The sequence below is a fragment of the Hydra vulgaris genome, chromosome 05 (genome assembly GCF_038396675.1).
Source record: "Hydra vulgaris chromosome 05, alternate assembly HydraT2T_AEP".
Taxonomy (NCBI): Eukaryota; Metazoa; Cnidaria; class Hydrozoa; order Anthoathecata; family Hydridae; genus Hydra; species Hydra vulgaris.
The window spans coordinates 23957863-23981455 of NC_088924.1; the positions used below are offsets into that span (position 1 = coordinate 23957863).

At 26.7% G+C, this 23593-nt stretch overlaps 1 protein-coding gene across 1 annotated transcript in view; it reads right to left on the minus strand.

Annotated features, from left to right (window-relative positions):
• LOC136080277 (uncharacterized) overlaps positions 1 to 8889 on the minus strand; it is a 43441-nt gene extending 34552 nt beyond the window's left edge. Inside the window, exons 1-3 of the mRNA XM_065796892.1 lie at positions 8776 to 8889; positions 7339 to 7375; positions 4409 to 4687 (exon numbers count right to left, since the gene is read on the minus strand). Of these exons, the coding sequence (XP_065652964.1) occupies positions 4409 to 4687; positions 7339 to 7375; positions 8776 to 8889 (430 nt within the window). The remainder of the gene's footprint in view (positions 1 to 4408; positions 4688 to 7338; positions 7376 to 8775) is intronic.
• Positions 8890 to 23593: the final 14704 nt, after the last annotated feature.

Sequence of the window (23593 nt, forward strand, 5' to 3'; positions counted from 1 at the left end):
ACTTTTTGCAAATCCAGCCCAGGCAAAATTATATGATTTAACAGGAACTGATAGCTGGGGCTAGAAAAAAATTTATATTTCTTTATAAATTATAATTTTATACTTATATTTACTATTTATTGAATTCTGGCATATATTTATGCTATTATTTTAAAAAAAAGGGACAGATAAAGTAAAAAGATACAACTTGTTGAATAAGAAGCCAAGCAAGTATGAGATTTGGTTTATTGTAATAGAGATGACAGCTTGTTTGAGCATTGACTGTCATTAGAGAAACAGTATAAAAGAGGAAGGCTAAAGCTTGCTGCTGCTGCTGATGATGATGCTGCTGCTGATGATGATGCTGCTGCTGTTGCTGCTGCTGCTGCTGCTGCTGATGATGATGATGATGATGATGATGATGATGATGATGATGATGATGATGATGATGATGATGATGATGATGATGATGATGATGATGATGATGATGATGATGATGATGATGATGATGATGATGATGATGATGATGATGATGATGATGATGATGATGATGATAATGATGATTGATTATAATGATGTTTATATATGCATATATATACAAAATATAACATGAATTAAAAAAAATTTTGTACTTTAGGATGTATAAATGTTTATGCAGCCCCGGTCACAAATCTGGCCCTGGCCCCAGCGCTGGCTATATTTTATCAAACCCGGCCCCTTGCAATTTTTGTGTCATTATTTTTATTAAAATATAATTTTCAATAATCCAAGTAATTTTATTTTAAATTTCTTTTTATCAAGCTAAGCGTTAATGTTTTCAAAATATCTCCTAATAGGTCCAAAATAAATTTCCTCCAGTTAAAGTTTAATTTTTAAACAGAAAAACAAAATACATTATTGTTTTAACTATTTTCAAAATATTAGCTAATTGAATACATAAAAACCCAAAAAAATGTAGCTACCGCTCAATTTAATTTATTTCTAAAAGTATTACTTCATTTTATGTACAAAATTCTTTCATTATTTCGCTATAAATTTTTGTTTTTTAAAAATATTGGGTTTTAGTTGTCAAATTGACACACCCTAATATATATATATATATATATATATATATATATATATAATATATATATATATATATATATATATATATATATATATGGAAAAATACACATACTAAAACTTTTTAGTCCCTGTGTAATAAGATAACTAATATAATATAATAATAATTCTGCACAGAAGGTAATCCGCTGGTATTCAGAGTGGTCGCCCTCGTATAAAGACCAACGTATCAACAAGAAGTAATCCACAGGTGTTTGCAGTGGTTGTCACTCTTTCATTTCATTGGTGGAAATTGAGGATTGAGATATGACTAAGCTCACTGACCAACAAAAGAATTTTATGGTTTTGATGATTAACAAAGCAATTGAAGAGTTAAAGGATGACTCTATGCTAAAACTAAATCAACAAACTAAATTATTTGAAGTGAAATTGATGGAAAAAGATGCAGAAATAGCTGAACTTAACAAGAAAGTGAAAAGCTTAGAAGAGAAAAATACAAATGTACCACCTTCTAGTTCATCTACTGTTTATTACAGCCAAATTGCTAAGCAATTAGCCAAACCAGGTTCCGAGCTTAATAATGCAAGCATCAAAGTGTCAAAAAGTCATGAAAAACTATCCCGTAAAAAGTCTAAAAATGTTGTAATTGTCGGTTTGGCAAACTCACAAAAAAGTACAAACGAGGACTGTAAGACAGATGACAAGAACATGGTCAATGAATTAACATGTTCGCTGAACAGACGAATAATAATAAAACTGACATTCAGACTAAAATCTAAAGTTGCCTCAGTTAACAATACATCAGAACCATTAGTTATTGAATTTGAGAATGAAGTAGCATGAAATGAGATGTTGTCTGCAGCCAAGGAACTGTCAACAATTGAGGTATACAAAAAAGTATATATAAGACCTGATCGCACTCCTGATAAGCAGGCTGAATTTGCTCAATTGAATAAAGAGAGAAAGGAGGCAAATGAAGAGTTACAACGCAATAATAACCTAGACCAGCCCCTTCGATTTGTCATTAGAAGCGGAAAATTGTTGTGTATTGACATCACTACAACAAAAGACATTGGTAACCGCAAAGTTCACCCATTTGTCAAAGAAAGCATTGCCAAGCAGGCCTGGAAGGGCCCCTACCAGCCAATCTTATAAATCTCATCAAAAGTTACATAATGAACAACTACCTATTTATTTGAAGCAAAATATTAAGACTAACGACAAACCAATTAACTTTTATTACACCAATGCTACCTATTTAACTCTAATAAATTATCCAAGCTGCCTGCACTTGCTTTGACAAGCCAAATAAATATTATCACAATTAAAGAGACTTGGTTTAAATTGGATACAATTAAAAACATTGATGGATATGACTTATATCACGCAGAGAGAGATAGAATTGGAGGAGGAGTTTCCATCTACATAAATAAAAATCTTACAAATATAGAAGTTGTTAATCCGCATCTTAACAATACAGAGATTGAAAAAGTCTGGTGCTCAATAAAATGTAATAATTTTAAGTTAATTGTTGGTTGTATATATCGACCACCGAATTCTACAGCTGATTACTCTAAATCAATTCTAGACTCAATCAAAACTGCTTCAAAACTAAAAAGTGGCGAAAAATACACGGATCTTATTGTTGTAGGAGATTTCAATTTCCCTAATATAGAATGGACAGATGACGGTCCAATTATTCATTCAAATGAAAACTCAAATAAGCATGAATTTATTAAAGTTTTAAATAATTGTTCTTTATGCCAAATAGTAAACTTTCCAACATTTAAACAAAGTGATTCTGTTCCTGCAGTTAACACCCTTGACCTTTTTTTGCATAGATTTTCTTCAATATGGTCCACAGTTAGGTCACTATGAAATAGGAAGATACCATTACTCCATCACTTTATTGATATAATATTTTACTAGTTTTAGTGACAATATAGTTCACAAGAGATAATTTTTGCCTAAAAAAGGGTAAATTTACACAAATGATTAAGTACTTGAAACAAGTCAACAGGGTTGAGCTATTTCATGATAAATCAGCCTGTGAGTGCTATAAGTTATTTTTACATATTTATAATGAATCTTGTCAATTGTTTGTTCCTATTTTCAATAACAAAACAAAGAATAGCCAACCATGGCTGGATGCAAAAGTTTTAAAAAAAGCAATAAAGATGAAACGATCTCTATTTTATTCAAATGTGAATCGGCAAAGTCAAGAATCTTGACAGGAATTCAGCAAAATTTGCGCTAATGTTAAAAAACAAATTAAAAGATCAACTCGAGAATATGAAATGGATTTAGTAATAAGAGTGAAACTAACACCTAAACTTTTATTCTCTTGCGTAAATAAAAAACAAAATGGTAAATCCCAAATTAGAGCCATGAAAAATAAAAAAGAATAAACTGAAATATCAGACATTTCAAATATATTAAACAAGCAATTTAAGTCAGTCTTTGTAAAAGAAGATGACTAAGCAATACCCAAGTTCTTGCAAATATGTGAAAATCAGTGTGATGACAGTATATTATCTGATATGATTACCAATGCAAAAATACTAAAAATGTTAGAAAGTATTAATGAGTCAAAAACGATGGGTTTTGATGAAATTAGTCTGTTCGTTCTGAAATATTCTGCAGAAAGTTTTGTTGATCCGATCTGCATGGTGTCCGCCAAATCTAGTGAAATTTTAATGCTTGAACAAGTTCAACACAGAGCCACAAAAATACCTTACCCAAATCGAATGCTTTGTTATAAAAAGTGGCTAGTTAGAATGGGTTTAACAACTTTAAATCTTAGAAGAAAACAAGGAGACTTGATTCACTTACACAACATATTGAACCATTTAGAGTATGTCAATCTTAATGTCAAACCAGTCTTTAAGTCGAATGTTGAATTAGATAGTCCATGTTCCTCAACTACAGGTTACAAATATAAAATCAGGATGCAGTGTTTCACCCCTCACAAAATAAATGACTTTCGTGCATCGGTTAGCTCAAGAATGCATTTCTTCTCAAACAGAGTGTGCCAAATTTGGAACAAACTTCCGGATATTGTTGAAGAAGCCGAGAGCTTAAATAAGTTTAAATCAATTCTTGATGAATGCTTTATGAACAATGAGAAAATATTGATTTTAAAAATAAATAAAAAAAGGACTGGACTCTATAGCTGAACGTTGCTACGTCTCAGCTTGTGAATAAGATTCATGCAGTTTTATCACTAACTAACTACATATCAACTTCAAAAAAAAATTATTTAGATTTGTAAAATTAAAAAATTAAACTACTACTTTTCAAAACAACTAAACAAATAAATTGTAATGCAGCTAAATTTTATATTTATATGCAATTCAGTTATACTTACTCTCTAAATAACAATTATAATTAACTATTGTATACTTCAAGGTTGCCAGACACGGATCATATCCAAACACATAATTATTTGAAACAATAAAACAACTGTTATTTTTGTAGCACAATTTCTGAAAAAAATCTGTAACATTTGCTGAACTACATGGATTCATTTCTGTTGCAATGCTTGGGCATAACTTATTGTTAAAACGACCATAAAAAGCACTATGTATTTGTATCAATGATTTATCAGGACATGTTATAATACTTGAAGTCCCTTCACATATTACAACTGAAATGAAATAAAAACAAGTAAAAAATTAAAAGTATTTTTGCATTTTTGACAGTAATGAGGTTACACCTGTTTTTGAATACACATGCATACATTTTTAATACACAAAAAAAAAACTTTAAAACATTAAAAAAATTTGCTTGTAAAAAAATATTATCTGATAATCTTTTTTTTAATACACAAAAAAAAACATGGATTAAAATATTAAACAAAGTTTATTTATGAAAAATATTACAGTGACAACATCTTTACTTATTTTTTACAATTTCATAACAATAGTTTTGTTTATAAAAACTTCACAAATTCTTGCAATTCTTTGAAAGTTCAAATTGAAAGTTCAGTGAAAAAATATCATCTGACAATCTTTTTTTAATATGCAAAAAAACATAGACTAAAACATTAAACAAAGTTTGTTTGTGAAAAATATTAAAGTGACCATCTTTATTTATTTCCTACAATTTCTAACCATTTGTTTTTATAATTTTTTAAAAGGAACTTATTTTCATGTCTGCATTTAGAAATTAATTCAGATTTATTATATATCAGATTATTGAATAAAAAATCTGAATTAATTTCTAAATGCAGACATGAAAATAAGTTCCTTTTAAAAAATTATAAAAACAAATGATCAGTCTAAAATTTATCCTAATTCTAAAGAATTCTTTTCATGATTTTTAATTATCTAATGTAGTTGATGCAACTTCCTGGTTGCAAAACACTACAGCTATTAAATAATTATTTATAACAATTTCCAACTTCCTGTGAAATAATTTTTCTATATCTTCAATATTTTTATGTTTAGACATTCTTCCTGATGAACCTACTGATGGTGAAACATTATGTTGAAGATAAAAGATAGATAATTGTTTTTACTAATTCATATATATATATATATATATATATATATATATATAAATATATATATATATATATATAAATATATATATATATATATATATAAATATATATATATATATATATATATATATATATATATATATATATATATATATATATATATATATATATGTATGTATATAGAAATCTTTTTTTTTTTCAAGTTTTAAATATAGAAAATCTTTTCTATTGATTAAAAGAGTTCCTAACCTAAACTTTATAACCTCAGTTAATGTACACTTGTCTGCGGCTATTCCGAGTAATAAATTAGAATTGACTTTTTAAATTGACTTAAATTAAGACTGCAACGTCGACGACTTAATGAGTCAATGATACAGCCAATATATCATCAATGAAAAAATAATTAATAGCAATAATATTATTAAATGAAAATAATAATTATAAAACAACAATAATAGTTAATAGGCATTAGCATAAAATATTATAAATTTAATATTACCTGCACCACTACATCTACTTATAGCTTAAGGATAAGTTATTTAAATAATATATTTATCAAAAAATAAATATATTTTCAAAGGTTATTTGTCGGCTTAGTCACTGTTAATTCACACAACTTTCTTTTAAACTATATAACAAAAATGAATGTACACTTCACTTCCCTCATAGATATTTAAGTCAATCGATGTATGTAGCTAAACTGTGACTACAGCCATTAGTCGATTTACATTGCATTGATTATAATTATTATTCTGTGAAACTTTAAAAAATATAAATTATAAAAAAGTATAATTATAATTAAACAATATTTATAGTTAAAACATAAAAAGAAAAAATTAAAATAAAACATTATTATACAAAAAATTGTTATCTTTATGCATTTTGAACCCTCAACTTTTCTAGCTGCACCTCACAATATTAAGGTTTAATTATTCGAGGCTGTACGCGAATATATCAATCATAGAAAAAAGTAAATAATTAACACATTTTTTTAAGTAAAAATAATAGTTTTTTGTGGGCTTTTTCTTTGTACATGCATACTAATAATGACTTTTAAAGTAATATTTAATAATAATAATGAAAATCTATATGTATTAAAATTTATATAACTGGATCAATTAATAATGGATAAAATAATACTCCTGAAGGAGCTCCTTAACTTTGATAAAGTTGTGTTTTTCATAAATTAAAGTGGAAAGGTGTAAATAAATAGCCCACATTAATTATAACTAAAGGTATAGGCTTTTAAAAACAAAACAAGAAATACAAAATGAATATCTGGTGTATTTATTTAATTATTCATTTTTATCATCAAAACAAATAAAAAGTATTTAAAACTAATTTAAATAATAAAAATATTAAAAAAGTAAAAAACAATTATTAATTAATAAACTAGTTATTTTACTATTCTAAAAATTATCAATCTTGTTTTTGTTTTATTTTGTTATGATTTTTTTAATAAAATAAAAAAAAAATAAAAAGCTTTTTAGAGATACGAGTATGATATATGAGTTGAATCGAGGTAAAATTATTGAAAAATGAAACACTTTGACAATTGATTATTGAAGTTGTTTTTTTGAAAACATGCTCTGCTTAGATTTAAAAGCTGACTGAGTAACCATAAATTAATACAAAATGAATTAACACTTATCTTGGAATATTTAAGACTCATCTTGGAAGCATGAAACTATTAAAATTTAGATATTTGTAACATAAACAATATGAACAATAAACTTTATATATTTCACTAATAAAACTAAAAAGATTGGCAAAAATAGGGATAAAAAACTTACTTGTATTTAGTGTACAAAATCTAGGTATGATATTAATCTAAAAAAAAAATTTTCATTAATTACACACCTAATTTTTTTATCATTTGTTAATCTACCTAGCTGTTAACAAACTATTACGATCAAAACTTAAAGTATATTATAGTTTAAAGCTATAAATATTAACTTTAAACTAAAAAGTAAATAAGCTTAACTTGTACTCTAATTTGTTTAAATATAATTTATTAAAACTTAATCAGAGCGGTAATAAAATATATTATTAAAAAGTAACTCAAAACGTAATTGCTACTTTTCATAACAAATTACTAATTTTAAACATAAAATAGAATACAAATACATGAAGAAAAATTTAGCTCGAAGCAATTTTTACTTAATAATAAGTTCAATGGTATCAAAAGTACATTAGATTAAAATAGTTTTAAGTTGTTAGTAACATTTTACATATTAAAAAAAATATGTTGACTGATTTAAAAATACGAGTAAGATGAAAAAAAAAACTAGAAAAACGTATTTTTATAACATTAATACAAATACTAGTAAATTGAACAAATATTTTAGAAGAAAAATAAGACTCCTAACCTTATATTTTTCTAAATCAGAAAATTGTTTATATTTTGATACAAAATATAAACAATTAAGAAATATTTTCATTTAATTTAATTAATAAAATATTACTTATTTGCAAGTTGTACATAAACATTCAATAAATATAAAATCATTAAACCATTAGACACAAATTTATAATTAATTTTTAGTTAGGTATTCTCTTGCAAGATATAATGCCTAACAACCTACTTATTGTCCAATACTATCTTTATCTTTTTTAAATAATAAATTTTTTAAATAATTATCCTTCAAAATTAAATATCCTTTACAAAATGATGATTACCACTCACAAATTATCTTTAAGCCACTTACTCAGATAGTAAGTGGCTTAAAGATAAATATTCAGATAATAAATCAATTGTAAAAAACTCTGTAAACATTAATAAAACAATGATACAAGTTTTACCTAAAATTTTTGGCCTAGAGATTTAAAATCAGCATCTATATTCAGAAAATTTAGTGATAACATAACATCTGAGTTTTGTTTTCAAAATACAGATTTCACCAAAGATAAATTTCTATATTTGGTAAGTGAATTAAAAACAATAAAAAAACTCATTCAATTATTCAAAAGAACAAGCTCTTGCACTTTATCTCTTTTGGTTAAAGACTGGTCTTGATCAAAAGTCAATTGCTTGTTACTTTGCTTTGTCATGTTGTTTGAAAATTCAGAAATTTTGCAATCAGATAAAAGCCTTGCTTAATGCTAATTTTGTTTGCAAAATTTTAGGAGCAAAACCACAACCATAAAAAGATTGGCTATTAAATAAGACAGATATAATCAAAGATTTGTTTGACTTAAAAAACAAACAGCTAGCAATTATAGCCAAAAACCTGTACAGTGGGCATAAAAAAGCCTTTTGTAGTACGCACTGCAAATGGATTTATTACTGATGTTAATGGACCTTTTGCTGCAACTATTAATGACGCAGCTGTATCAAGTGACATTTTAAAAACAAAAACTGATTTAAGAGAACTAATTCAGTCCAAGGATTTATAAGTTTTAGATAGAGGTTTTAGAGATATAACTGATGAATTTTTGTTACAAAATTCAGATGTGCTGTTAACACCATTAATGGTATATTTAAACAATCTTTTGATTCTTTGGAAAAAAAAAGGACTACAATGCTTTCTCATATAATGACTAATGTTAAAATAGCTGCTTCTTCGATTAATTATTTTCATTTTAAATATATATCCGATAAAAAAGACGCTAAGAATATTGCACATAAGATAATTCTAATGAAAGATAAAATTAATTTAAAAAATGAATTGGAATCATACATTACAAATACAAAAAGCGAAAGTAAAAACCAATTTGAAACAATTGATGCATTAGATTTAAATGATATCCCAAGGTTTTCTATAACGGGTATTCGAAAATATATCACATTTCATAGCTATTGGATAAAGCAAAGTTACAGTTATCTTGCAGAATATTTAAATTAAAATAGAAAATATATTATTTTGATTGATAAAAATTTTCTACAAATTCAAAATTATAAATTGATTTCTGCTGAAGTTCAGTCAAAACATTTAAATGCTACTAGAAAAGGCTATTTATTAAATATTTGCCAAACATCAATAGTCCAGAATCAGTTTTACCTTATGTATGTGGGTGTTTTTCTGGTTTAAGAACATATTGTTGTTGTAGTCATATTGCTAGCATCATATTTTTTATGTGTTGTGGAAATATTTGGAAAAAACTACTTCTACTGCAAAATGGACTCTACTACAAAGTTTTGATATCATGATTTTTTTTATTTGTAGAGATGTTTCAAGAAGATGAAGATGAACTAAATATAAATGATATCCCATTATCATTAATAATTGATAAACATTGTTTCAATTCTATATGTTGAACAGTATTTAATACACAAACCCCTTTAAATCAATATTTTTATTGAATTGTAAATATTATTTGGTAGATGATTTAAGCAATTCAATCATAAAAAAACTACCGAAAGTGTATAATATAAAAACTATTTTTTACCATTTAGCTAATACATAATATTAAAATGATTTTTCCTGTTTTTAAACTCATTTTAATGAAAGTACTGTAAAATTTATAATAAACACAGTCTGCTTGGCATGGATATGGGCCAAAAGATATCAAAGTAGGTAGTACATACTCCTTTATAAAAATATTGCAAACTGCCATGAAATATTGTAAGTTTTAAAATTTATTTGTATTAAACAATTAGTTTTTATTATAGATTGTTCTAAAACAAAAAAAAAGAACAAAAAAAATTGTATAAGCAAGTAAACGAACCAAAAGCCAATGCACTGAGGAACTGCGCTCCAAAGGTTTAGTATTTGCAACTCAGATAAGTCCTTTGGCTTCATTAGCAAACCATGCTCCAATTCAAATTAAAGATTTGTCTTCCACCTTATAACGGTGAATCTTAAAGTATAAAGACAGTCTTAAATTGTTCTACATTCCACACACAACTGAATTATTTAGTGAAACAGAACAATATATGTCAATAGAAGCAAAGCATTCTAAATGTAAGTATTTCATTATTAAGAGCTGTATAACTATAAACTATTCTTTGTTTTTACAATCTTATAAAAAGCTAAAAGAAGCCAAATATGTTATTGTGAAGATTATAGATAGATAAATGAAATAATACTTATTCAATCACACATGTTTACAAAAAATTAACCTTAAGAACTGCTCAATTTTTTAAACTTGACCACTCAGAAAGCAGTATTTTTAGCTAAAGTTGTAGTATATTAAAAATAAAATTTTGTTGTTATCTTTAATGCAATATTTTGTTTGTTAAATTGTAGGTATATTGAAAAAAAAATTTTGTAATGCTATCATTATGTCTGAACCTTGAAGTAAAGTTTTTTTGAAAAGCAAATAAGTATATTTACATAAATTTTATAGATTGACACCATACCCATCATAAAATTTATACAGTGTTGGTCTATATGGTCTATATATGTTGGTCTATATATACCTTGTTTTTCAAGAAATATTTTGATTAGCACTTTTTTCAATAAAGTGACACTTTTTGAGAAAAAAAGCAGGCGGAAACAAATATGTAGGTAAAAAAAATGACATTTTTTAACATTTTATAGGCATAGGGTGACCATTGCCCAGTTATTATGCAAAAGAGCACAGCGCTAAACTAATTAATATTAGTTTAAAATGGCTGAACTACTTATACAAAATGTTCAAACATGTATCAATAAAATAGTTAAAACAAAAGAAGTGGAGAGTAGTGGTAATAAAAACACAAAATGGTGGAAGGATTATTCATTGATAAAAGCATGTAATCAGTTAACAAAAGAATGGAATAAACTTAAGTATATGAAAAAAAATGGAACTGATCATATGAAATGTAATGATCAATTTAAAATAGTTAAACATTTTAGAAACTATAAGAGTTATTTATTAAGATGTTTAAAGTCAAGGTTTTTTAAAGAAAAAATTGATGAGGTTAAACATGATGCTAAGCTTATGTGGAAAACCCTAAAAAATCTTACTGACTTATCTTTAAAAAATAAAAAGAATGTACTTGAAGATATTATATTTGAAGAAAATGCAAAAGTCTCTAAGTAATAAATGTAATAAATTTCTAATCATAAGTATTTAAGGTATTGAAAAGTTGATTAAATCTGAGTCAAATTATAATGTTAAACAAAATATTCATATAGATGATAACGTAAATGCTTTCAATGATTTCAAACCAATGAACAGAAATGATCTTGATAATAAAGTTTAAAATATGAAGAACTAAAATTCAATGTGTGAAAATGTAAGTGTAAAAATGCTTAAAAATATTTATTCAAGTATAGCAGTGAAGTTATTAGAAGTAACTAATTTGTCATTGATGACTGGTATTGTACCATAATCATGGAAAAAGTCCACAATAATACCAATCCATAAAACAAACTCACCTAAACAACCGCAAGATTTAAGACCAATCAATATGTTGGCTGTGTATTAAAAAGTCATTAAAATATGGGTTCATAAAAAGTATTAGATTATTTTGAATTAAATAATTTATTGTATAAAAATTAATTTGGTTTTAGGAAAAAAAGATCAACTGAAGATGCTTTACAAGTAATTTTCTCAAGTTGGAGATTAAATAATAAATTTGTAATTACAGTAATGCTTGACTTATAACGCGCTTTTGAAACTATTTACAGAGATCTTATATTAAGGAAATTAAGTTGCTACAAGGTTAAAGGTAAAGTTCTTGAATGAATTAAAAACTTTTTGTCAACTCAAGTTATAAAAAGTGATGACGAAGAATCTTATATCTTAGAGTGTGACATTGGATGTCACACTCCAGGGGTCTGTTTAAGGCCCTTACTCTTTCTTATATACATAAACGATATAACCAATGTAATCAAACATGTAAAAATCAACTTATTTGCTGATCATACATTAATCTATATTGAAACTAACAACTTCGATGATGTAATTGTGAAATTAAACAAAGATCTTAAAGATAGTACATTATGGTTAAATACGATATACTAAAACTGATCATCAAAAAACCAATGGTCATGTTAGTATCAAGTTCAGTGATTAAAAAAAGAAATATATTATTGGATATGTCACATGAATCACTTATCTTGGATAACAGGAAAATTAAGTTCTCTGAATGTGTTAAATACTTGGGCATTCAAATTGATGAAAATTTAAAATTTACACAACATATAAAGTGTACTGCTAAGAAAATAACTAAAAAGTTGGGCTACCTATCAAGAATAAGTAGATATCTAACCCAGTGGTCTAAAAAAGTAATTTATAATACAATAGTGGCTCCTCATTATAAATACTGTGCCTCAATCTTTTTAAATGCAAATGATGGTGATATTCAAATACTTCAGAAGTTGCAGAATAAAGCTATGCAACTTATTCTAAAGTGTGATTGGTGTTCACATAGTAATGAAATGTTGGTGAAAATTGGATGGTTATCAGTCAAGCAGAAAATCATATCTAAAGTTTTGAACTTTGTTCATGAGGTAGTAACTAACCCAAATAATAAAATATATGTGAATATGTTTAGAAAGAACAGTGACGTACACAAATACAACACCAAAAATGCAAATAATTTCCATATGGTAGTGCAAAACAATAAGAGTGGGCAGAAGTCAATTTTCTGTAATGGACTTAAGCTTTATAATTCAATACCTGATGAAACAAAAAATATAAGAAACAAAAATTTCAAATCAAGTGTGATAAAATTTATCAAAATTAAGTGGACTTTTAAAGTATAGACTTGTCAAGGTTTTAGTGTTATGTTTAAGGAATAGATAGGTGTGGCTTTCAAATAATACAAAGAAGTAAACATTAGCATTAAATTGCTATCTTAAAATTGACAAAAACAACAACAACAAAGTTTAGCGCTGCGCTCTTCTATGTAAAAACCGGGGCAATGGTTAATCTACATATGCATATTTAAATAGAATATATAAAATATGCACTAATAGCGCTTTTATTTTGTTCACATTTTAAAATTGCAGTCATAGTTTTGGCAAAACTATGAGTAAATATTTAAGGAAACCATCAAAGTACCTTGTTGCTTTGAAAATATATTGACACTAAGAACATGAAAATACACTTCTTTAGAGTACTTGTATTTACCTTTTAACTAAATATCGCTTTATTACATGTTCTTAATTACTTTTTACATAAAATTATACATAAGTAATGTCTATTAAACAAGGTAGATTAGAAGTGTAAATAACATTTTAGATTTCAAGTCATAAGCTTAAATTAACTTTCTAAGGCTAGAAAAATAAAACAAAAATATATATACAATTATGAGAAATCAGTTTTTTATCATTAGAATTATTATTCTTACTATTTTTGAGCTGATTGTTAATGTTTTTAACTAGGGATTGGGTCAACCGGCGACCTTAGGCTGTCAAAATGTAACTGGTTTTCAAAGTAAAAATAGAAACAAAGTTTATGAGAAAACCATGCAGTGTTGTTGTTTTTTCGGACTGCTATGGACCATTGATTTTAAATCGAAAGTCAGAAATGCTAAATTTCGTAACTTTCAAATTTGCTCACTGGAAAAAAACTTTAACCAACATTTTCGAAAACTAAAGGTTACATTGCAGGTTGAAACTTTTTTCCAGTGAGCAAATCCAGGTTTCGTGTTTTTTATAAAATCCTGACTCGAATATAATAAGTGCTTGAATATCAAATTCATTTTTAATAGCGTATAAGTTATAAGAAATTTTGCTATAATATATTAAAAAGAATTGTTTAATATAATAAACCTATTAAATTATCTATCTATTGCAAATTATTATAAGAAAATGAGTATAAATGGTTCAAATAAGTTTTAATAATTCGTGTCTTGACTTTACAAAAAACGCGAAACCTGGATTTGCTCACTGGAAAAATTTACCGACCGAAAATATATAGATATGTTTAAAAACGCCAATAGGTGTACTTCGGAACTAGCGAGATCGCCAAAAGGCCTACTTTGAAACGTAAAGGTTAAGATGATTTATTTTATTGCTTGATTATCAATACTTTATCATATTTTCTTTGTCCATTTTTAGGACTAAACATTTATTAATTGGTCAAATATTTAAATAGATGATGAGAATCTATCAGACTGCAAATTCTTCATTAAAATCTTTAGTCAAACATTAATGAAAAGACTTTATTAAGGTCAGCATTACAACTCTAGCTCCTCTAAACGTTGTTCAACACAAAACAGAAAAGCTACAATATAAATTGGTCTTGAAAATGAATGGCGAAAAAGTTTGCAATGCAATAAAATTTTCAAAAGCAACATTGGTAAGAAACGATTGAAGTTCCTTGTTAAATGTTCTTTCGCGGTGCTCCGTGATAAGACTGTTAGATCTTTTTGGAGCGCCTAAATAACCAATACAAAAAAAAAAGAAAAAAAAACAGCGGTTGATTCATAATTAAGTATGAAAATTTTTAAATTAATTGGAAAAATATTTTTATAAATTTTACATTTAAACCCTCGTGTACTTTATAACAGGTCTATTCACTGTGTAGATAAGTTGCTAAAAGAAGGGTGAATTTTTGATCAGGAAAAACACAACAACTTGAATTAGTTCAACAAACAATATTACTTTTGGCTTTTTTTTATTTATGCATTGATCATTTGCAGTATTGTATTTTTCTTTGAGAAAAAAAGTTTCAATAGTTTTTTAAAAATATGTTTGAAGGTGAAAAACTATGGTTCCTTATTATACTTAGTATAATTTCGATTCATCATTCATCGTATAGTTCTGAAGCATTACGAAAAAATCATAATAAAAAAGTGTATTATACCCATTGATTTAAAAAATCATAAGATACTGCTAATCCTCCACGAGTAAATATCTCAGTAAAAACTCTAAATTTCCAAAATAAAAATTAGAGTTATCAGAATTTTTATCATTACTGAAAATCAGAGTAATTTAAAATTTATACGTAACATACTCTATAATTCTGGTAAGTTTTCAAACATCAAACCTTTTTGTTTTCATTTTTTAAAAAAAGATTTTTTTAAGAATACCCTGGTGTAATAAAATCATGGCTAAAACCATTTTTATGTATTTGCAAAGTTATTTTTTGTCTTCAAAACATCTTCAAAACACCAACTTTCTCTAATATTTGTAGTGCATTAAAGAAATATATACATCTTGACCCAAGCCTAGTAAAGGAGCCTAGAAAACTTATCCAAGTTTTCTAGGCTCTTTTACTAAAAATTTGTGGTAAATGTAACAAGAAAAACATATTTTTACTTAACGGTTCTTCATAATCAAATTTTTATTGAGAGAGAGGAAATAACAAAGTTAACATCTTTAAAGTTTAAACGACATTTTAAGGCATGTAATGCCTTAAAATGTCGTTTAAACTTTACATACAAATTAAAACTTTTTTGACAAATTAAAACTTTTTTGACTTCAAACTTGTTCAGAGTTCAGAGCAACATCAGCAAGTTTAGACGTTTTAATAATTTGAGTTGGTTGTAAATTATGCAATATTACAATATGACGCCGTTGACATTTTTTTCGCTAAAAACAAAAAAATTAAGCTATTGAGTCTTATCAGTTATCTAATTATTACTGTATTGTTTTGCTGCTTTATTTGATTAGAAAGATTTAAAATTACAAGGTTTTGGTTTAGAAAGAGAGTTACACAGAATAATGAGGGTTATATATTTATATATATATATTTATATATATATATATATATATATATATATATATATATATATATATATATATATACATATATATATATATATATATATATATATATATATATATATATATATATATATATATATATATATATATATATATATATATATATATATATATATATATATATATATATATATAGTAGTTAGGTGACCGTTTCCCGCTAAAAAATAGATTTTAGAGTGAAAAAACAATTTTTTGGTTCTTTGATGTAAAATTTTCAATTTCAAGTGAATCATTCATATCCTAGTCATGAACTCTGCCAGAGTTAGTGCAATTTTTTTAGAACAAACAATAATCTATGGATGTTGGAATGTAAGTATTTGTAAATTATAGACGAGTTTGTAACGATTCTCTTAATTTTTTTAATATACCCCTTATGGGGAGACTTCAGACAGTTCGGACATTGTCTTTAGTCTTCTCCGATGCTTTAATAAAATAAAAATTTCCTATGACCAATTAATAAAGTTTTGTAAACTTCTATTTGCACAATCATTAACGATTACAACACCCTAAATCCCTTGTAAAATATATTTGCATGAAGGAATTCTCGAGTAAATGTATATAAAACTCGTAGCGCTAAACTAAGGAGTAGTAGTTACTAGAGTAAACAAAAAAGAGTTCAACACTTTTAACAAGTTTTAAGTTTTATTGTAATTTTTATGACAACTAATCTAAAGGTGACCAGAAACTATAAGAAAAAAACCAAGCGCACGTTCTCACCTAAAAAGTTAAGGGAAGCCGTAAAAGATGTCCAAACAAAACATTTGAGCATCAGAAAGAGTGCTGCTAAACACGGTGTTGGCAAATCAAGACTCTTCGACCATATCAAAAAGACTAAACATCAAAATGTTTATTTAATAACTGTTGATGTAACATTTAATTTCAAGAAAAGTCAAGTTTTTCCTCCGTTAATGGAATCTTCGCGAGTTGAATATTAAATTAAATGCTCAGCAATGTTCCCTGGTCTAACACCAAAAGCTACAAGACGTTTAGCCTTTGAATATGCGGAGAGAAATTGTATAAAGTATTCACGAAAATAAAACAAGTGAAGTCTGCAAGACCTGATTGGTTCTCGTCATTCATGAAACGTTATCCTAACCTGTAAATACGACCACCTGAAGCTACGAGTCTTGCTCGAATGACCAATTTCAATAGAATAACAGTAGCAGATTTTCAAAATAAACTTTATAATGTTATTACGCGATACAATTTTACACCATCCTAAAGTTACAATCTGGATAAAACTGGGGTAACCACAGCGCATCGTGTTTCTAAAATTGTAACTCGGAAAGAGTAGCACCTGTTTGGATTTTTCTTCGCCACCGCTTTTATAATGGAAAATGATGCAAGGTATTCTAGACTCTGCAGGACATGGTTTGATTAACCCGTTTGGCTGAATGACAAGTGAGAATTTTGTGAATTTTGTTAGAATATTTTTCTCATAATGTCCTTTGTTTTGCTCAAGACAAGGTCTTATTGATCATGGACAACCATGAGTTCCATTTATCTGTAGACGGACTGAATTACAGCAAAGAAAATGGAATTATTATCCTTACGCTGTCGTCACATACGTCAAATAAAGTTCAACCATTAGACAGAACCGTGTTTGGGCCGTTTAAGCATTTTTACAATAAAGGTCTGAATTCATGGATGTTATTACACCCTGACATAACTTTTAGCATTTATGATATCCCACAAATTTGTTTCCAAGCTTGGGAAAGAGATGCTATTCCTACAAATGAAAAATCTGCATTTAGATGCATTAGTATTTAACCTTTTGATAAAACTATATTTACGGATGAAGATTGCTTATCATCTTAAGTGCCAGAGGTATGATATGTTCGAACATGGACTTCTTAAATAACTTTTTTAAAATAGTTTTTAAACATTGAAAATCAAGAAGTATAAAGAAAGTTAAAATGTTAAAATATACCTTAATTATTGTAGTTTGACAAAAAAATATCTAACTTACTATATATATATACATATATATATATATATATATATATATATATATATATATATATATATATATATATATATATATATATATATATATATATATATATATATATATATATATATATACGTAAGTATGTTAGTTCTAAGCTTGTTTCGAAAGAGTTAAAGTACTAAAACACTTTATAACCTACTTCTTAGCTACCACGTGAGGTATAATATGTGATGAACTCATACCCAAGGAGTGTCCTATTTTATCTAGTGTGCGTATCGAGTATTATAAGGTCATACACAGTAGTGCATATCATTATAATATGTTCTCACGCAGTTATATTGTATTGTGAGGATCGATTATAAATTTAAGGGGGTTGGGTACGAGAGGATAAGTTTATTCATAGAAGTATGCACGCATGCATAACAGAGTCGGACCTAGAGGTTGGGTATGAGGGGATAATTAATATTTTAATAATTAATATATATATATATATATATATATATATATATATATATATATATATATATATATATATATATATATATATATATATATATATATATATGTATATGTAACAGAGAGAGAGAGAGAGAGAGAGTGAGAGAGAGAAAGAGAGAGAAAAAGAGAGAGAAAGAGAGAGAGAGAGAGAGAGAGAGAGAGAGAGAGTGAAAGAGAGAGAGACAGACAGATTTGTAACTATGTACAAATATGTATACGCCTATAAATAACAATGCGCAAGATAGAATACATTTCAAAAAATAAATATATTCATACCAAAAGTATAATAGTAAAGAAAGTCATTTTTCTTTCAAAAAATTATGTTGCTCGTTACTTTGTTGCTAGTTTCATTGCCATGTTTCATCGACTTTCAATTTTCATACATAAAAAGAATAAAAAGTTTAGGCTAACAGTGTGTCACATTTACGTTATACTTCATGTGAACATATCTATGTAAAATAGGAAAAAGAAATATGAATAGGAACAATTTGTAGTAAATTATTTATTTTACGTTGACCAAAGTAAAAAGATTGTATAAATAGGTCAGTTAATCTAAATTATTAAATATAAGGATATTTCGCAAGGCATAAATTAACTTTGAAGCATGTATATCAAACATGATGTTTTTAAAAACTAGATAAAGAGGTAAGTATAAATTAAATATAAACAATGTTTGATTAGGCTAACATGCGCGTTATCTTAAAAAACCATGTTTTAAGTTTTGATATTTAAATCTTACATAATTTTGATCTGCACTTTCCGAGAAACTTGACTTTGTTGCAAAAGCTTCTCATAATATTTTTTTAACGGGCGGGATTTTTTCACAATTTTGCGTAAAATTTAATGGTACTCGATTGAAACTTAATATAAAGTAATTTAAAATTAAAAATACTCATAGCTAAAATAAACTGGTCATCAAAATTATGTATTAGGTTATTCGTATTTTTCAAATAAAATATTTAGATTTATTATTATTCTTTATTTTGATATCATTACGCCTGGAAACAAAAATATTTCACAAGGTTTACCATGTAGCCCAATGCGGAGGCAATGAGTTAATAAAATATTTTAATGCACTATTTAATTCTGCATTCAAAGTCATCGTCAATTTTTATTTAAATATCTTTTAGTTTTTAAAAATTTTTAAACATGTAAAGTGGTTACCCCAAAAAAAGTTTCACATGTTCATTATGGTCAAACGCTTAATGGTAACTAAATGACATTTAAAATCTGTGGATAATTTGGAGTTTAGTTGCGGTAGATCTGTTTGTGTATTTTTGTTTCCAGGTTCCAATCACCTTTTTTTTTGAAAAATACTTTCATTCGGCATAAATATACTTAAATTTAGAGTTTTGACAATTCAGAAACTGTCATAATAAATATTAAAATCCGCCATTGATTACAGATGCATAAAAGATATTTTACAAGGACCGTGCATCACTCAAAACAATTTATTTTAAAAAGGCGCTAAAAGGTGCGGCAACATCTTTCACTAAACTTTTCTAGAGCACATTTAGTCTCAATAAATGCTGAGACTACCATATAAACAGTTTTCAAGCTCGTTTAAAGTTAAAAAATGATATTATTTTTAATCTTTTTTATATTTCGGCCCTGCTTTTTTAATTGCATTCAAATTTTTCTTAAAAACCTAAACTATTTAAAACAAGTCCCATAAACCTTTCCATAAATGTATATATGTCAGGGAAAATATTAAAAGTAATTCTACATAAATTAGTTGGCACGTCACACAAAAATTTTCTTTTGAATTAAACTTTTAAGAAAAAAATTAAATTTCTCCCTAAATTTTTCATTTTTTAGATTTTTTGATATTTTAACATATTTTTACTAAATATGCTAGCGTCTGTAACCATAGAGAAAAAAAGATTTAATTTCGGCCACCTACGTTCCACTGTGCTCTTGCATCAAAACTCAAATGATAATATCTAGCATAGTAAAACTTAGCAAAGAAAGAAACATGTTCTTATTAATATTTTAAAATGATTTTCTGTTTGACTTTGTAACTTAAGTTGTTAAATTGTAATCGCCTAAAATCTGATTATCAAATTGAATTAAAGATTCAAAATCTATTGTTCATTATTTAAAAAATCGAAAACTGTTATTTATTATTTTAAAAAAACTTTTGAAAAAAATGAATTTCATAGAGAAAACAAATTCCTCAGAAAAAAAAAAACACGAAAATACAAATAATAAGGTTAAACAAGGTCAAAATAATAACAATTTATTTAACAATAATCGGGCGAACGAAAAAAAGATATTTTCAAAATTGTAGGGTTGTACCTTCATGGTCGTCTGGTGGCACGAGAAGACTAGATTTCTCAAAGAGTGACTAAAATTAAAAAAAAAATGCCTCTAGGAAGCCCGACTGGACTACCAGACAGTTTGCCACTTCCAAAAGAGTGTTTAATAATAAAACCATCTTTTGAATTATGAAGATTTTATTCCTTTTTATTATTTAAAAAAATCTTTAGAAAACCATTTAAAGTAGATTTAAAAGTAAATACACAAGGTTTAAAAATAAATACACTAAAGTACATTATATAATTTTAGACGATATAAAAAGAAACTAACTTGAATTAAATTATACATTGACGCAATTTATAATGGTTCAAAGTGTAACAACACTCCTTTTTGAAACGTTTTTAAAATTACCGGACAACTGATTATCATACCGGATAATTTCAGTAAGAAAAAAAATACATTTCAGTCGGCCACAGGGCGACCAAGAAAAAAATGGAGGTAACACCCCTGTAAACTATTTATTAACATTTATATGCTGTTCATATTCTGACGCAATTGGTGAGCATTTGACCTAAGTTTAGAATCAGTTCTTAAAATTACAATATTTTTTGCATAAATACTCATTTTTTTAAATTACTCTGTCACAGAACTTTACCAATCACACTCATTTTTTGATGCGTGACCTGAGCAAAATCTAACAAATGGATGTGCTGGAACATCAAAAATAAAACAATGCAAAATATATCCATACTGTTTTTCATAAGTAACTAACCCATAAACTGTTAAATTAATAACTTCTGCTACAAAATTTTATAAATAAAATTGTGTCATGAAAACTTTATGGCATTGCATTTCCGCTAAAAATGGCCTCTAGGAAAGGACAAGATACTATATTTTACTATTGAAAAAACAATTGGCTCCACCTGCTAACTATCGAAGAACTGAATAGGAAGTCCATCAGTTTTTATATCTATAGTTATATCACTTGAATATATATTCACTTTACTAAGAGGTAATTCATGTAAATCATTTTTACTTGTTTTCCGGTGACAGAAGATCTTCAGGCAACAGTTCATCTAATGAACTTAACAACATATTCAGGCAAACAGTACTAGAGATATATTTATTATCACATATAATATATGTGATTATAGATATATCTTCAGTTCTGACAATATATCTATGATCACATATATTGTATGTGATAATAAATACATCTCAAGTATATGTTGGTAAATGTAAAAATACTTATGCAGAACAATAATTATAGTTCAGCTAAAGTATTATCAATTATATCAACTTATCACTGTAAATTGTACTTACAGTTTCCAGTTTCTCCATTTAGCAGAACGATAATTATTGTCATGTATTTCAATATATCACTGCTAAAGCTTTATTATGTATTTTAACAAATTAGTGCCTAGGTTGTTATAGGTATAGATCTATTACAGTTCCCACTGATAAGTTGATATACATGATAATGCTTTAGCTGAACAATATTTATTGTTTATCAAAAGTATCATTACATATATCAACAAATCAGTGCAAACTGTAATGGAGGTATATCCTCAACAACAACTACAACAACAACAACAACAACAACAACAACAACAATATATTTACCAGAAGTATAGATAGATTTATTCTATCTATACTTCTGGTTTTGTTTGTGTCTATTATCTATTATTATCGATTTTCACATATACTATGTGATAACAGATATATTCCCAATACTGTTTGCACTGATGAGTTGTAAATGATTACTTCATTTAACAATAGCATAGGATAACTGTGATCGTGCTTTAACTGAACGATATCTTATCTTATAACTTAATATTATGATAACGAACTTGATAAAATATAACATAATAATATAATGTTATAAGTCAATTATATTATATAGTATTATATTAATAAAAAAAGGCACAGGTACATATGAAATACTTTATCAGAAGGATATCTTTTCTTAAGAGATATCTTCCGCTAAAACATTTTACATATGTCGCGAAGTCTATATGAAAACTTTTCATGTAGCTTCTCGTATAAACCTGAATATTCCTTACAGAATTTATTTATAGAATATAAGTTTTTTATTAAAACAAGTTATAACTTTTCACTAAAGTTTTACAAAACCGGCACGATTAAACGTAATTTTGATTAATACGTGGTATTAAAATTGAATTTAAAATTTAAAACTAGATTTAAATATAAACGTTTTTCTGGCATCAACAGCGGTATATAATACGTGATAAATACTCTGGCTATTTACAATAACAGATGTGCCGGATAAGTAATTCATCAAGCTTATCATTATGTCATGTAGCTCATCTAACTCAGATATCAAATTCTTCTTGTCAATTAAAGCCCTTACTAAACTTGTTTAGAAAAACTTTCTCTAAATCAGGTACATTGAAATTCTATTTTATTTAAAAAAGAATGAGAAAGTATATAAATTAATAAATTAATGAAGTCAAGGTTAAAATGAATAGTTTGCTAATAATTTAATATATAACTATATCAAGGGTTGCGTTGACAAAATTATTGGTTTATATTTAAAAGCATTAAATCAAAGTGAGAAGTTTAATATTTTGTTAAAATTTTTTGTCAAAAGTTTAATATTTGAACAGCCGTGGTGCAGTGGTTGCGCAATTGCTTCAAAAATAAGGACCCGTGTTTCGAACCCCACCTAGGGGCAAGTTTTGCGACATCGGTTAAATAGGAGGCGTGAACTTG